This window comes from Carcharodon carcharias, chromosome 5 (genome assembly GCF_017639515.1).
Source record: "Carcharodon carcharias isolate sCarCar2 chromosome 5, sCarCar2.pri, whole genome shotgun sequence".
Lineage (NCBI taxonomy): Eukaryota > Metazoa > Chordata > Chondrichthyes > Lamniformes > Lamnidae > Carcharodon > Carcharodon carcharias.
This window is the reverse complement of record NC_054471.1, coordinates 138,810,559-138,827,994: the sequence shown is the minus strand read 5'-3', so window position 1 is coordinate 138,827,994 and position 17,436 is coordinate 138,810,559. Positions and strand designations below refer to the sequence as shown.

Sequence of the window (17,436 nt, the reverse complement as noted above, 5' to 3'; positions counted from 1 at the left end):
CATGTCCCCTCACATGATTCTGTCACGAGCTGGGACGTGTCTCTAATTCAGAAATAAAGTTTTTAGTTAATGTTTATTTGCTTTAGGAAACCTCATCCCACTCGTGGATGGGTTTTCGTGAAAAATGTAAAGGCTACTTGGCCTTTTCGCCTGCCCGCCAACTGTAAAGTTGTATGGGCTGCGTTAATTTGATTTTAATTAGCTTGTTAATGGCCTTTCAATTATCGGTGGGCATGCAGCTGACTCAGGCGGCGCCTGCCGAACGAAATATCGCACGGGTGCACAATGACATCAGGACGCACGTCCGTCATCATCGTGCATCGTATTGAGCTCGGGCATGTCGGGCACACGTCTGCATGCTGAACGTAAAATTCTGCCAGGAGAAACTAATCCAAACCCCAATTTTAACCTACCTTTACAATAAATCACAATAATATTATCAGAATTATTATATTTTTATGACAACATTCAATGGCAACACCATTACTGAATCCTCTACTATCAAGATCTTGGGGTATGCCATTGACCAGAAACTCAACTGGACCACTGAAATAAATGCCATAGCTAACAGAGCAGGTCTGAGGGTGGATATTCTGTAGAAAATGACATTCTTAACTCACACCTCTCCATCACCGATATGGCATAAATCATTGGTTTGATAGTGTACAGTGCAGTTGCCTAGATGTATGCAGCTTCAGAAACACTGAAGAAGCTCCACATAATATAGGACAAAGCAGTTCGCTTGATCAGACGTTCATTCACTGCCTTTAACATCCAATCCCTCCACCATTGTGGCTATCGTGTGTCAACTATCTATAGAAAGCACTGCAGCAATTTACAAGTGCTATCTGACAGTACTTCCCAAACTTGTGGCCTCCACCACCTAGGACAACAGCACAAGGCACATGGGAACATCATTACCTCCAGGTTCCCCTCCAAATAGATCACACACCATTCAAACCTAGACATACAGTACAGTTCCTTAATCATCACTGGGTGAAAATCCTGGAACTCCCTGACAGCACTGTGGGAGCACCTTCACTATACAGCTGCAATGGTTCAAAAAGGCTCACCATGTGATTAAATGTGGAGTTATTCACTTTGGCAGAAAAAACCAGAAAGGCAGCATATTTCTTAAATGGTTGGGAAATTCAGGTGTTCATAGGGACCTGGGTGTCCTTGTTCATGAGTCCCTAAAAGTTAGCATGCAGATGCAGCAAGCAATTAGGAAGGCAAATAATATGTTCGTCTTCACCGCAAGGGAATTTGAGTACAGGGGTAAAGGTGTCTTGCTGCAGTTGTACAGAGATTTGGCGAGACCTTGCCTGGAGTATTGTGCAGTTTTGGCCCCCTTATTTAAGGAGGGATATACTTGCCATAGAGAGAGTGCAACGGAGGCTCATCAGATTAATCCCTGGGATGGCAGGATTGTTTTATAAGGAGAGATTGATGAGACTGGGTCTGTATTCTCTAGAGTTTTGAAGAGTGAGGGGTGACCTCATTGGAACTTACAAATTCTTGGAGGGCGTAACAGGGTGGATGTTGATATTTCCCCTGGCTGGTGAATCAGGGGACGTAATCTCAGGATAAGGGGTAGGCCATTTAAGACTGAGATGAGGTAGAATCTCTTCAATCAGAGGATGGTGAATCTTTGGAATTCTCTACCCGAGGACTGTGGAAACTCAATCATTGAGCATGTTCAAAATAGAAATTGATAGATTTCTGAAGACATCAAGGGATATAGAAATAGTCTGGGAAAGTGGTGTTGAGGTAAATGATCAACCATGATCTAATTGAATGGTGGAGCACGTTCAACGAGCTGAATGGCCTACTCCTATTCCTAATTTCCTACCACATCCTCCGGATAGGCAGTTAGTGTTTTTCCATGGATGCCCACATCCTGAGAATGATTTTTTAAAAATTGTCTTTTATTGAATTGTATAGCTTGTTGGATTGTGGTATGATCCTGGACATATATGGTGTTGTGGATTGTGTGTTATTTAGTTGTACATGGCTTGTATACTGCATTGACCATCCTGATATTACTAATCTGTGACAAGCCTGAACTTTTTGATGGTCACATGCATGGGCTTCAATTGCATGGGGTTGAAAGTAAGGTTTGGGGGAGAGGTGATGGGGGTGTTGGGAATTGTGTGCTCCCACTGTGCACTCTGAAATCCTGGCTACGTCCATTGGTTGTTCTGGATTTCCTTTAAGTATGCAGTCTTGTTTGTGAAGGTGGGAATGTGTGGAACAAATCTACTCAAAGGGGGTCCCCGCTTCCTGCAGCTTTTGCAAGGCCAGTTGGAAGTCTGTCACTTACACGGATTGGCAAAATGTCGTACATGCATTTGCTTCTCCTGTGTAAATTCTAGAGAAATCCTAGATGGCAAATTTATGATTGAACAATAAAATTACAAAAGAAGCTGAAACATTAAACAAGGATTCATTTAGAAGCTGTTTCCTTTCAGGGACCCTTTCCTTCATCCAGAGTGCAGAGAAACAGCAAACAGAACAGTGGTCCAGTGACCAAGGCCTGTCTGCATTCTGCTGCCCTAAAGTTTCCAGGGTATTTTCCATGACTAATTACTAGGCCCAGTTGGAGGCTGAGCACTTCTTTATAAATGAGGTAAGATGCAGAGTTCATGGGGTCCCACCTCATTTTCTGATAATTACCACAATTTGATGCTTCATTGGAAGGATCCTGAAGATATCTGTCAACCTTTTCTTATCTCTGGACCTCTGTAGTTTCTGGGGGCATGTCAAAGGAAGCAAGTGCAAAAATGTTTAGTGTACCCTCTCCACCTCCAACCCAGGATGATCAGAGTGTTCTGATCAGAAGTGGTCTCTCAAGCCTGTGGCTGAGTTCCCGTTTTCTGCTTGACTTTGCTGATCGACTGTTTCTTGTTTTTTGAAGGTCTGAATTGAAAGAAAATAGACCTGAGCTTTGAAACTGTAAAACTGCACATTAGAGCTGTAAACATTGCTCCTGAAGTATTGAGTTGTGGAACACAAGAGTATTTTTTGTAGCTTTTTATTTTAATGTACAAAACCAAAGATGAAGCTGATGTTTACATATTATTGATTGACTTACAGCCCACATCACTTTAACAAAGTACATCTGGATCCGAGTAGGATCTATAATATGTTGTTGAACATGTCCAGAATGATGCAGTTACTGAGAACTGAAGCAGAGTACAATATGTGCATCCAACAACCATAGAGGTCAACATTTTTCTACAAATACTATAATTTCAATTTAATCAACTGTTTGTCAGATCTATTCACTAAATATTGAAAAATACTTCTATTAATGTCGAAAATCAACATTTGCAAACTTTTTTTACGTTGCACAATACAATTGTTTTGTATTGACTTTGTTCCCTTTTAGTACTACTGTCCCTTTCCCATGTCTGTAAGCTTGAAGATGCCATGACATAACTGATTACATATTTGCCTCAGCAGTCATGTCGGAGAAATTCAACAATTAAAGCTCAATTGATTTTTGCTGCTTCTAAAGAGTTTTGTGATCGACAGGATAGAATCAGCAAAATAATATTCCTGTCCCCAACTTTATACTTGTGTTTAATGTGAGATTTTTATTTTGTACTGGTGTTGTATATCACTAACTATACAACAGTGTAGCATGTTTCTAAATAGACAACCCAGTCACCAACCAAATGGCAATACATGGTTGATGCAGCTTAATTGGGTTAAGGGTAATATGGCTCATAGGGCATCACTTCTAGGACATCAACTAGGTTCCAATGTATATAAATACAAGTGGACTGTAGAACTCTTGCTTGTTCACTTCATGAAAAAATACATGGTAAATATTTTTAAAAATTTTAACAAACACATGATCAAATAAATCACATCAAAACACATCATTGCATTACTTGGGTGTGACTTTATTGTAACTAAATGATGCACAGTTCTGACTTTTCTCCTTTGTGAAACAAAAAAATAAAGGTTTATCAAACATTCTTCATTAATACAGTGCCCCTGTAATAAATGGAATGACGTTACTTCCAACAGTGTCACAATCAACAGGCCTGAACTATATTTAGACTGATTAATGCTACCCTTACAACCAATAGCACTAAAAGAGGAATTTAAAAAAAGTAAAGATATAACAGCTTTTTAAAAAATAAAACCATCAGTATAGCTGATTCTAAATGCACTTAAACAGTACAGAAACTTCTCTTACAGAGGTAACGCACAGTAGCCACACTAGAGACAAAACATGTGTTGCTTTGCAGAGGATCTTGCTTTTCTTCACAGGCTGAGGTAACAGCTCTTGCATGCTTATTCTTGTGTTATTGGTTCACTGGGTCTTGGAACAAGGGCTGCCGGAGGCCTTGGATAGTAACCTGTGAACCTTGGTTTATCTGGACAAAACCTGGGGAATTTGTGGTCAAGTGACAAGTCTGCAAAGAAAAAAAATGATACATTCTTAAGGCTAACTTGACAAGTTATTTTTAGTAGAATCAATTTGCATGGATAAAAATGTTATGTGAGAACAGTCTCTTATCACACTGGAAATGTAAATTGAAACTCAAATCAATACATCAGTTTCCTGCTAATTTTCTGAATCCAAATCTAGCTATAATAGTACCATGATAATCTTTTAAATTTACTCTTGATAATCTTTTAAATTAATAGTACCATGATGTTGCTGCTACTTTATCAATATATCAATTGGATAAATTAGATTCAATGACCCAGATGAACTTGCAGAGATTTCATGAAATCAACTCACTTTACAAGTACTTAAGTAAATTAGGCAAAATTCCCACAGAAACCATAAATGGACAAGGTCACCTTTCAAATCTTATTAGAAACTGCAAATAACACAGCATATCTTTTAATTATTTGCATCATTAAATAAAGTCATCTTCTTTGTGTAACCATCAAACCAGTGTAATAATTTCCCTTTAGCACTAGCAACAGGGACATCCATTAACCCACTTCTGTTAGATAACGATGCAAAGTCAGACGGTGATGAATTACAGGAAACTAGTCCTAGTGCCTTATATGATAAAGAAAACAAAGTATTTGTTTGCTGGTTGTGGGTGCCAAGATTGTTAAAATAAAATGCTCTGATTTTATTGTGAATATTTTGATAGTAAACGTCTAGTAAAGCTACAAAGCACAAATCTAAATTGTCTATGTAGATAAAAGTTTTGTTTTCAATGATAAATTACTGGACTCGACTGGATATTTTAATAAAGTAAATTGTTATAGTCACAATATGTAATCTGTCATTTGAAAACAATTAGGAAATTTAGATTTAAGTGCAGCTGTTCCTAAAAAGTTCTAACCACACAAAAAGGAATTGGCAGGGGGAAACGCTTGCGACCAAATCCAAATATATTCGGCATTAGTCATCATCCTACCCATGGAGAACTGCCAGTTTCTTATAGCGCTAGGAGGAGATACACATCCTAGTTGAAGTGAAAAATATTGTACATTACTATTTCACAAATACAAAATTGTAATATTTTGCTGCAAAAAATATCACTGAAGCTCTTAGATGGCTAACTTGGCTATTATGAACACAATTTTACTGTAGTTTAAGCAAAAAAAAATCTGAATTAAGAGGTACTGGGTGAGAAAATGATGGCAATATCGATGGTGCCTCTATAATGCCCACCCAAGGTCACATCCAAAAGGCCAGAACCTTATTCATATGCAAGACTTATTTAAATTTTATCTGCAAGCTCTGGTAACAATGGGAGGTAAGGCTTGATTTGGGAATGGATCTGGGGGAGGAAGTGAAAATGGGGTGGCAGACTATGTGTGAGGCCAGGGGGGAGTGTCAAGGCTCTGCCTGGTGCTACGAAAATCTTTAAAGGAATACTTGACTTTGCTGTAGAACTCTGCGGTTCCTGAAAAAAACTCACATTATCATGCACTACCCAATTCCTCAGGCAAATTACAATTCCCTGATTTGCATATTGAAACAGTCTCCCACTGATCTTGGGTGGGAGTTTTGGCTGCGCATTTAAAGGTCTGGCATAAATTTCAATCAAACCAGCCGACGCGTGTTCACAATCCCCAGCAGACGAGTGTCCACAATCCCCAGCAGACGAGTGTCCACAATTCCCAGCAGACGAGTGTCCCCAATCCCCAGCAGACGAGTGTCCACAATCCCCAGCAGACGAGTGTCCACAATCCCCAGCAGACGAGTGTCCACAATTCCCAGCAGATTTTCCTCTGCTCTTCAACAGATTTTCTGGCAAAACTCGTGCTGAGTTGTAAATCTTTCCACCTCCCCACCTGCTTTATCTTTTCCTAATATCAGATCCAACAGCAAGGGAATAATATTAAGAAATAATTCTACTACTTAAAAGGCCAACTGCTATTTAACAACAGGAAATCCCATTGTCCTGTTCCAAACAAATAATTAGGTATATTGCTGAACATATGTCATTGCATCATATAAAATTTTGTGCATAACAAAAAAATTACACTTTCAGTGGAAAAGAAACCCAAGAGCCAGGATTTTCCATGCCCACTGGCTCTAGGCATGTTTGGTGGCATGAGTGGACAATATTGCGCAGTTTCACCATGGCGTGAAACCAGTTTGCGATCGTCTGCTCAGCCCGCCAACGGCTGGCCGCGTTTTCCGGCATTGGACGTTGGGAACTTCATTGTAATACATCAGCATATAATTATAAGGTTAGCACCCCTGCCCCCCTCCCCCCCTTCTCCCCTGCCCACCCCGCCCCCCCCCCCCCCCCACCCCCACCCTAACCTACTGGATCATCTGCTTGCCGATATGTTTCATAACAGCACATGAAAGGCGTGCACTTGGCGGGCTGCAATTTATGGGGAACTTGGAGGCGAGTACACAGCAACTATGTGTAGCGCTCGCCAGGGTCATCAGGCATTCACATGAGGGTTTCCAATCTCCACTCTCCAGTTCCCATTGTCTTGTTAGGATGAAAGTTGATTAAAGTCCAGCACTTTACATTTTAATGCCTTCCTTTCAAGAAAGTCCCTGGTTGAAACGGATCTTGACAAGCCCCAGGTATGAAATTCCATGCAACAGGTCTGCAGTGCAATAATATAGAAATTTTTCAGAGAAATGGTCAACTTACAGTATTAGACATCACTTGACTCATGACAGCCATTTTTTGATCAGTGTCTTTTCTTGTATTTTTTTAAAAACTGTTCTTTGAACAGTTCAATATGCCTGCGGTTAGCTGGTGAAGTTGTAGGTAGACCTCACTCAGTCGCAGGCTGGAATTTTCCGTACCTGCCGGCATCAGGCGTGTTCAATGGTGTGAGTGGACAATATGACAGGATCGGTTTTATGACGGCATGAAACCAGCTCACGATGGTCCGCTCAGCTCACCAATGGCGGGCTGCATTTTCCACCATTGGACATTGGGAACCTCATTGTATTACATCTTGTTACGATCCCAGCTGAGGTTACCCCTGGACAAGCCTGATCCCAGAATGGAACCCAGCTTGATAGATCCTAACTTTTATTTAGTTGTTTAGACATGTGGAGAGTAGCTACTGAACAGAGTCACAGGAGTCAACTGATGATTTTTTAACAAAAGAATAAAACATTTATTCAACAAGATGAACTATATTACAATACTCCTTCGCCCGCAACTATACCTTGACAGATATATACAGATTTGCAAGGATAACACTAGTTACAAAAGCTACCTTATACACTAATGTTCACAGTAAGTACCCAGTCCACGTAAACCTATGGCACCCTGTGGTCAGACGCACCACACTCTGAATCCAAATGACAGATGTCACCTCAACCAGATGCAATGGATCTCTCCTCAACTCCCCCCAAACGCTTGTCACACCGTGATCCAACCAGTCTCACTGAATTCTGTCCTTCACATGAGGTATTCCAATCTCCACTCTCCAAAATCTCACCTTGGGATCTTCTCCCAAACTGACATTTTCTCTCAGACACCTTCCACAAGGGTTCACCTCCAGGGTTTTGAATTATCCTTTTAACATTCCTCTTCACTGGGTCACCACATGCATTCAAGCCGGCTTCCATGCACTCTCACAAACTCAGCCTTAACAGTACACCATTGCTTCATATGCCCAAAGCAAATACAGACCTTCAGTTGTTTCTTTGAACCTTTTTGCTTCTTGCTAGCTGTTCTCATTTTAAATTTGAAGCTTGGAGCCTTTATCCCAGCCCCTCACTCTAAACTTCACTTAACAGGGCCTTTCCACAGGTTCCTGTCCTTCCTTTAACTACAAGGTCTCCTTTGGACTTTCCTCTCTTCCCCTCTCCTGGATTTTTGGGGTTTTTCTCCACTTGGAATCTTTTTGTCCTTTTGGGAAATCTGCAGTTCTCCCTCCCAGTGTCCAGTGTCTCTGGGGTCCTGGCCTCAACTGGACTTAAAACTGCTGTTTCTTTAGTTCTGTGTGTAAGTCTGTGGGAAGGACCTGCCTATCTGTCCTCCCTGTTGCTATGCAACAGCACTATTCTTTCTACTCTTGTGTGTTTACTTTTACTTTATAGGGATCATAAACTTCTCATTAGAAATGCAAGCAGCCTTTTAAAGTGAAACTAAAACTACATTTGCCCTTTCGTAACACACAGGTACGGAAATACAAATCAAGCTTAAACTTTAAAGCTAAAATTCATTTCTAACACCCACAAATACAAATATAACTTACTTAAACTATCTCTATTTCCTAACAATGTGCACATCATTATCAGGCCTGCCCGCCGGAATCGTCCCCTTCCTGCTGGATCGTCCGCCCACATCGGTGGGAAAGCACGCTGACATGTTTCACAACAGCATATAAAAGGTGTGCACTTGGTGGGCTGCACTTTGAGGGGAATTCGGAAATGAGTATACAATAACTTTGAGCAGCGCTCACCAGGGTCGCTTGCTGGACTTCAAGCTTGAGGCGTGTTGGCGGGGTGGGGGGGGGGGAGAAAGGGCAAGGGCAGCCTTTGGGTTGGGGGTAGGGTGGGCCAGGGAAGCGGCCGCACCTTATATAAAGTGACCATTCCTCTGCAGCTGAGATAGTTCAGGCGCAGCCATTGATATGACTGGAGTCAGGCTTCTAGCTTATCTGCCCACTCAAGCAATGCAGAGGCATCGAAGTGCCAGCAAGTGCTCCAGTGCTTTTCACCCCTCGAGTGCAGACTGGGCATTTTAGTGGACTGCAGAACAGTTGAACGACTGAGCTGCCCATCCTGCTGCCAGAGGTTGGATAGAGGACATTGCGGTGGGCCTTCACGGCATCCAAAAGGCGCTTCAGTGACATGTCGCTAAACCTGGGGGCACAGTCTTTTTGCCTTTCGTGGACATCTTCCCTGCAGCAGTCGTGGGCTGGAAGCACTGAGATGTGTGCACGCGACTGTGCTTTAAATTTGGTGCCCGGCATGATGAAGCCATGAGGCGATGGCATGGTGGGCAAATGAGAGCCCGCCCGCTCTGGAAACGGCCTGTTTCCTGGGAATGGATAAGTAATGCGGCGGGTTTGGGACAAAACAGCGTGAAAACCTGCCATCGCGGTCGGTGGCTAAAAGAAATTTGGGACTATTCCACCCACAGTTTCCTGCCGTCGTGACACAGCATACATACAAAAACTAATGCTGTGTTTCTGGATAATGTCACCAAGGGCAGCATGTGGATGAGAAATAGGAGGTGGCCAAGGATGGGGCCTTGGGGACACCAGAGGTAATGGTGCAGGGATGGGAAGAGAAGCCATTGCAATTATACTCTGGCTACGATTAGATAGATAAAAATAGAACCAGGTGATGCAGTCTCAACCAGTTAGACGACAGTGGAGAGGCATTGGGGGTGGATGGTGTGGTCAACCATTTATCTTAATCACCCTTAGCTTTTATAAGAATTTAAATCTCCTCAATCAGTCATGATCTTATTGAATGGCGGAGCAGTCTCGAGGGGCCAAATGGCCTACTTCTGCTCCTAACTCATACGTTCGTATGTTCTTCCCCTCTGGTTCTTTTGCCAATTACCTTAAACTTGTCTGGTCACCAATCCTTCTGGCAGTGGAAATAATTTCTGCCTATCAACTCTGTCAAAATTTTGAAAACCTCTACCTAATCTCCCCTTACCCTTTACTGTTCTAAGAAAAGCAATCTCCGCTTCTCCAATTTCTCCACACAGCTAAAGATCCTCATCCCTGGTACCATCCTAGTAAATCTCCTCCGCACCCTCTCCAAGGCTCCAATAACCTTCCTCAAGCATGATGCCCAGAAATGGACACAATACTCCAGCTGGACCTAAAGGTTTAGCATAACTTCCTTGCATTGGTATTCTAAGTGTAAAGCCAAGCACCCCGTATACTTGGTAATAGCCTTACAACCTTGTCCTGCCACCTTCAATGATTTGTATAAGTAAATCCCCAAGTCTTTTTGTTCCTGCATCCCCTGTAAAATTGTACTATTTAGTTTATATTCCCTCTCCTCATTCTTCCTTCAAAATGCATCATTCACATTACTCTGCATTAAATTTCATCTGTCCATTTTACTTGTCCATGTCCTCCTGAAATCTGTTACTATCTTTCTCATTGTTAACTACATTTCTGTAGTTTGTGTCATTTGCACATTTTGAAATTACACCCAGTATACCCAAATCCAAGACTTTAACAATTATCAAAAAGTGAAATAATTGAAAGAATTTTTTTAGTTACTCATTGCAATCTATCAGAAATTAGAGGCACCAAAAGGTCAACCTTTGCAACCTGCGATGGACATATGAAGCAGAGAGTCAAATATGAAGCCGACTCATGATTGAACAACTCACGGTTTGCTCTTTACTGACATTTCTGACTGAAAACAACCTACTCCCAAAGTGTGCCATTTCTTAACCTTTCATATCAAAGTAAGCACCAGTACTGTAAATAATAGTGGAAAAAATAGCTCTCACAAACGAATAAGTTCAAAGCTTCTAACACCATTTCTCATGACAGGTTTCAAATCTGAACATTGGCCAGAAACTTACTTATGTCAGGCAGGCTGGGCAGGAGTGAGCGCAGAGCCGATTGCTGCCCACGATTGGCTGCACGCTGCCATTTTACGTGGGCGGGCCAATTAAGGCCCGCCCAACGTAAGCCAGGTTCTGTAGCACTCAGTGCCACCTATCCGGGGGTGGGGGGTGTGTGTGTGTGTGTGGAGAGAGGAAGGAGAGTCGGGGCCTGCGAAAGAGCGCAGCAATTTCCCTGAGGCTCAGAACTGCCTCAGGGAGATTAAGTACATATTGAAATGTTTTAATAAAGAAAGAGAAAAGTTATTTAGGTATGTCCCCTCATGAGACAGCGTCACATGAGCTGGAACATGTTTGTCAATTTAGCAAAATTTATTTATTGATTTTATTAAACCTTCAGGAAACCTCACCCCACCCGTAGATGAGGTTTCCTGAAAAACGCGAAGACCATTTAAGCTCTTCGCCTGCCCACCAAACTTAAGGTTGGACGGGCATTGCTGTTAATTAGCCACATTACTTTCCTAAGGGCCTTAATAGGCCTTTGACAGTTCGGCGGACGTGCAGCCACCTCCTGTGTGCGCCCGCCGAACGACATATCTAAATGACGCGCAATGACGTTGGGGCGCACACCTGACATCATCGTGTGTCATTTTGCATGTTGGCGTGTTGGGCCCCGTTCCCGCACGCCGACAGCAATATTCTAGCCATTATTTAATTGAAAGATGAAATGTTTCATGTACTGTTCCTGCAGTCTTATTGATTAAAGATACCCCCTACACCTCAACCCCCTCCCACGGCACCTTCCCATGCAACCGCAGAAGGTGCAACACCTGCCCCTTTACTTCCCCTCTCCTCACCATCCAAGGGCCCAAACAATCCTTTCAAGTGAAGCAGCATTTCACTTGCACTTCCCTCAATTTAGTCTACTGCATTCGTTGCTCCCAATGTGGTCTCCTCTACATTGGAGAGACCAAATGCAGACTGGGTGACACCTGCGGTCTGTCTGCAAGCATTACCCAGACCTCCCTGTCACTTGCCATTTTAACACTCCACCCTGTTCTCATGCCCACATGTCTGTCCTTGGCCTGCTGCATTGTTCCAGTGAAGCTCAACGCAAACTGAAGGAACAGCACCTCATCTTCCGACGAGGCACTTTATAGCCTTCCGGACTGAATATTGAGTTCAACAATTTTAGATCATGAACTCTCTCCTCCATCCCCACCACTTTCCGATTCCCCCCTCTTTTTCCAATAACTTATATAGATTTTTCTTTTCCCATCTATTTCCATTATTTTTAAATGTATTTCCATCCATTGTTTTATCTCTACCTTTTAGCCTTTTTCGATTCCTTCACCCCCACCCCACCCCCACTAGGGCTATCTGTACCTTGCTTGCCCTGCTTTCTTTCCTTAATTAGCACATTCCTTAGATAATATCACCACCTTCAACACCTCTTTGTCCTTTTGTCTGTGACATCTTTTGGTTATCTCCACCTATCACTGGCCCTCTATCCAGCTCTACTTGTCTCACCAGCACCACCGCCCCCCACCCCCCCTCCAAGTTTATATTCACCTCTCTTCTATTTTTATTTAGTTCTGTTGAAAGGTCATTCGGACTCGAAACTTTAACTGTGTTCCTCTCCGCAGATGCTGCCAGGCTTACTGAGTTTTTCCAGGTATTTTTGTTTTTGTTTTGGATTTCCAGCAACCAGTTTTTTGCTTTTATCTTAGTAAGAGAGGATATAGGTTAGCAGAGGCTGTGCGGCTAGAATTGAGGAATAAAACAAGATGTAAAGTTGTCTTGGCAATTGTCCATAGGCCTCCTGAAAGCAACAATGAAGTTGCAGAATCCATTAATTCAGAGATTAGAGAGGCTTGTAGCAAAAGTAAACTCATTTTAATGGAAGATTTCAGTTTTCATAAATATTGGGAAGACCAGAGCAGAGGATAATTCATTCATGTTAGTTTTCTGGACCAAAAGAGGTCAGAGCATGCTAGATTTAGTAATGAGTAATGAGCCAGACTTAGTTTGCAATTTAAAAGTAAGAGAACATTTATCTAACAGTGAGTGTAATATGATCAAATTCAATGTTAGGTTTCAAAAGGAGAAACTTAATAGTTATGAAAATTGTATATTTTGGAAAGGCCAACTTTAACAGGATGAGACTGACTACAGCAAATAACTGCTCAAGACAGTTGTTGGGTAAAATTACAGATGAAAAGTGGGAGACATTCAAAAACATAATTTAGCTTAATATAGAGCCAGTATAGAGGAAAAAGCTCTGCTTACTAAATAAAAGAGACATAGGGCTGAATTTTCCCCCGTTGAGGGGGAGGTTGATGGGTGGGCGCGTACAGGTGCGCTTCTGATCGGAGGCCGCCGCCATTTTGCATGGGCGGGCGAATTAAGGCCCGCCCAGCATGACGTCTGCATGGAAGCGCTATGTGCTCCCTGTGTGGGCAAGGGGGTGGAATCCCAAAATCGAGAGTGTGCTCTTTTGCGCATGCACTCGAAAGAGCGCACTCATCTCCCTGAGGCTAAGTGCTGCATCAGGGACATCGGCTCTAAACGTGAAAAAGACAAAAGTAGAAAAATAAAATTTCCATTACATGGCCCTTCATGTGACAGAGTTGGAACATGTCCATAATTTTCACAAAACCTTTATTTAAATTTTTTAAAGCCTACATGAAACCTCATCCCGCCCGTGGATGAGGTTTCATGGTTTTTCTAGTTCCTGCCGGGGCTCCTGGCCTGCCCGCTAACCTTAAGGTTGGACGGGCAGGTCCTTTAGTTACTTAATTGACCCTGTCAATGGACTCAATTGGCCATTGACAGGTCAGCGGGTGCGCAGCTAATTTTGTTGCACTCCCGCCTTCCTGAAAATTTAAATGGGGCGCGGTGACGTTGGGAGTTCCCCCGACATCACTGTGCGTCATTTTATGCATCGGCGAGCAGACCCCGCTCCCACTTGCCGACTTGTAAAATTCTGCCTATAGTCTACAAAATAGGTAAGAGATGACATAAAACTAAAGATAACAGCATACCAAAGAAACAAAAAAAAAGTGTAGATCCAGGTGGCAAAGTTACAAAGAACAGCAAAGAAAAGAAAAAGAAGATAGCAACAGCTACAAAAAGGAATGTGAAAAGAAACTTACAAGGGATATAAAGATTGACACAAACAGTTTTACAACTATATTAGAAAAAAAAGGGAAACCAAGGGTGATGTGTGGCCTTTGAAAACAGGTGCAGGTGTTATTGCAAGTCAAAGAAAGAAAAAGACAGACTTGTTGAATAATTACTCCGTCATTCATCACAGCAGGAGGGTTGAGATCTAGAGGACACAGGTTTAAAGCAATTGGCAGAAAGTGACATGAGGGAAAACTTATTTATGCAGCAAGCAGTTACGATCCGGAATGCTTTAGACTGTGGTAGAGGCAGATTCAATCACGGCTTTCCAAAAGGAATTGGATAAGCCTGACGGGAAAAGATTTGCAAGGTTCTGGAAAATGGGCACGGGAGTGGGACAATGCCCTTGCAGACAGCTGACTTGAACCCGAAACCTTGTGACTTAGAGGTGACAACGCTACCAACTGAGTCATGACTGACGCTAATGAAATTAAAAAGTGCCAAATGACAAGAAATAAACAAATAGTATGATTACTATCCTCTCTCATTTTAATGCTTGATCTTTCCCCTTGCATTAACAATTGTCAGAGGGCTAAGACGTCACTCTATATTTTCATGAGGCTAATTTATAACATCTTTAAAAAAATCTGGACAAAGTCTTTAGAATGACTGAAGCCATGACTGGCAAACAAAAGGAACTTCCTAGCATTCAGCACAGTTGTCACCTTGTTATCTCTGAAGAGACGCTAATGACCTCTGTGACTGCTGCGATCAAATCCAAGAGAATTGTACAAATTGTACATTTCTAAGGCCAGTACTGGCCAACAGAGACAACCTGTCTGCAAGGGAAAAGTACCCTGAAACCTCTTGAAATTGTTAAAGGTCGAAACATTACCCATCTGAAGAATCCAGACTAAGGAATATGTATCCTTTGTCCAAGCCAAAGTAGAGAAGTGGAAGTCATATCACATGAATCCCCCCAAGCTGGGAAAACCAGTTACCCTGCCTTGTGGAGCTGCAAAACAGACTGCCATTTTCTATCAACCAAGCAGCAGCTCAGCATAATGGCTCAGTCCAGGTGAATGCCTGGCCCCATCTACACTGTTTCTGCTGGAAATTCTGAACCATCGCCTGGAAGACTAATTTGCCTCTGCATGCCCATTTCATCGTGGAAGTCATCTCTACTGGAAAAATGGATTATCCAGCAGTCTTCAGCCTGCTGACTCCGTGAAAGAATACATCTTTGGACTTTGATTCTGGACTCACATGAAACAATGATTCTTATCTTCCCTATGGTCTTTGCCCTGTACCTCTTTTTTTTCCCTTATCCATTTTTTATTGCATAAATGCAAAAAGGCTGGACGAGTGCATTGCGAACCCTTTCCCTGCATTTTGAGTGTGTGTAAAATGAACTAGCCCTCCGATTTTACCTTGAGTTTGCTGTGGAGTTGTTAATAAAAATTGGATCACACTAAAACTCAGGGGTTGGGAAAAATATGCCATCGCTTATAAATCAGAATCCAAACACCTTTCTGTTTATGGATGGATGGTGAGAGGAGAAATCAGGGCTGGTTAAATTAATCCCCCTCCTGTCCAGAACACAATTTTAAATTACATTCTATAGCCAGGCCTGAAGTCTGTTTGGTGACTAAAAAAGCATAACAGTACCTGGCAATTGTAGCCCAAAAACCAGCCCATTAGGCAGAAGTGCCTTGGATTTGAACTTAACTGAGATATGTAAAGTTATGAAATGCCAAATGGGCCATATATTCCAATAAAGTATTCTTAAAGAGTTTAATACATAGTTTTCAAGGTAGTTCAATTTCAATGTCAACAAAATATTTTACACTATACTGAAAAGCAACTAAAGAATGAGTTAGTTTCATCCGGTATATAAAGAGGTAAAAAAAACTGGAAAGAAGCTTAAAAGTAGAGTGACTGCTCATTGATGACAATGATAATCTGATCAAACTGAACCAAAGTGTAAAACCAAACAGGATGCCTCATCTGCATGCGCTAAAATTACACAGTTTGACAGGAAATAGCCAACATGTTGACTGCTTAAAATCAAAAATTGGGAAATGGTATTAAGATGCACAATAAAATTGGAACTATCCTGCGCTTCTCAACACCTTTCAAATAAAAAAATTAAAATCATCAGGTAGCAACTTGGAAGCATCAGAATACAACCCAGGTTTGGATGAAGTCTTTTGAACTTTCCTCAACGTTCCTGTCTGTGGTGAAACACTGGGCAAAATGAGAGAGAGAGGCCGAATGCTACCTCCCTGCTCCAACTTTCATTTCCCCCTCCCTGATCTTCCGTAATACCAGCATACTGCAGCATCTTATTGGTAGTGATGGGCTCTGCATTAGTGACAAGTATTCCACTATTTAGCCATGCTCCGTACTCAGTGACCTCTGACCCAGAAAAATAATTTGGGGCTACGGGGGAGATCAGAAGGGCCCAAAGAAGTTCTGCCCTGCCACTGTTTACTCCAGAGAGAGAAATCCATCCCTATCTGGCAAGGTACAAAGCCACTTTACAGTCATCTTGGCTCAATATTGAGCTCAACAATTTCAGGTTATAAACACTGCTTATTTTTTTTCGGAGAACAGGTGCTGGCAATGATTCTGTAGTTGCCATTCACTGATCAACGGACCTATCTCTTGTTTCTTTGCTCGTTCCATTACCATCCCCTTTTGTCTTGCACCATTACCCATTTTGTCATTTAATCTCTCCTGGTTTCAACCTTAATGCACACCTTCCCTTTTGTTCTTCCCTCCCCAGTCCCCCTTCCTTGACTCAGCACTTGGATGTAAGATTTCCCAGTTCTGACAATGGAGTCCTCGACCTGAAACATTTCAGCATTTTCCAGTTTTTATTTCAAATTTCCAGCATCGGCAGTATTTTATTTTTACACCAAAATTGTACACAGGCTTAAGATGTGATCTCACCATGGCATAGTTCCTGGGGATTTGAGCTCATATGATTTGGCAAAATACCAAGCATATTTTTTTGCTTTCCATACCAATGAGATGCATGTGCCTCCTGTTTTAATTTCTAAATACATAAAACCTTGCATGTGTCATCATTCAGCCCAAGTTTAAAACCTATCATGCTCGCTTTATAAGATCTTGGGTACCTCATCCAAGCCCACAAACTTGAGTAATTTGGTGTCACCTGCATTCTAGGTTATTTATGTAATCAGGGGGTCCAAAGGTTCCCTGGCACACCCTACACAATATCTCCCTCTATTTGACTACCTTCTGCTTCCTTCCCTTTAGCCAAGATTTAATCCATGCTTGTGCTTGGTCCTCACTACTCAAAGACTTTAGTCTGTGAACAAGT

General features: G+C 42.1%; 1 protein-coding gene across 1 annotated transcript in view; it reads right to left on the bottom strand.

Annotated features, from left to right (window-relative positions):
• Positions 1–3,018: 3,018 nt before the first annotated feature.
• nt5dc1 (5'-nucleotidase domain containing 1) overlaps positions 3,019–17,436 on the bottom strand; it is a 602,479-nt gene continuing 588,061 nt past the window's right edge. Inside the window, exon 12 of the mRNA XM_041187282.1 lies at positions 3,019–4,430. Within this exon, the coding sequence (XP_041043216.1) occupies positions 4,309–4,430 (122 nt within the window). The 3' untranslated portion in view covers positions 3,019–4,308. The remainder of the gene's footprint in view (positions 4,431–17,436) is intronic.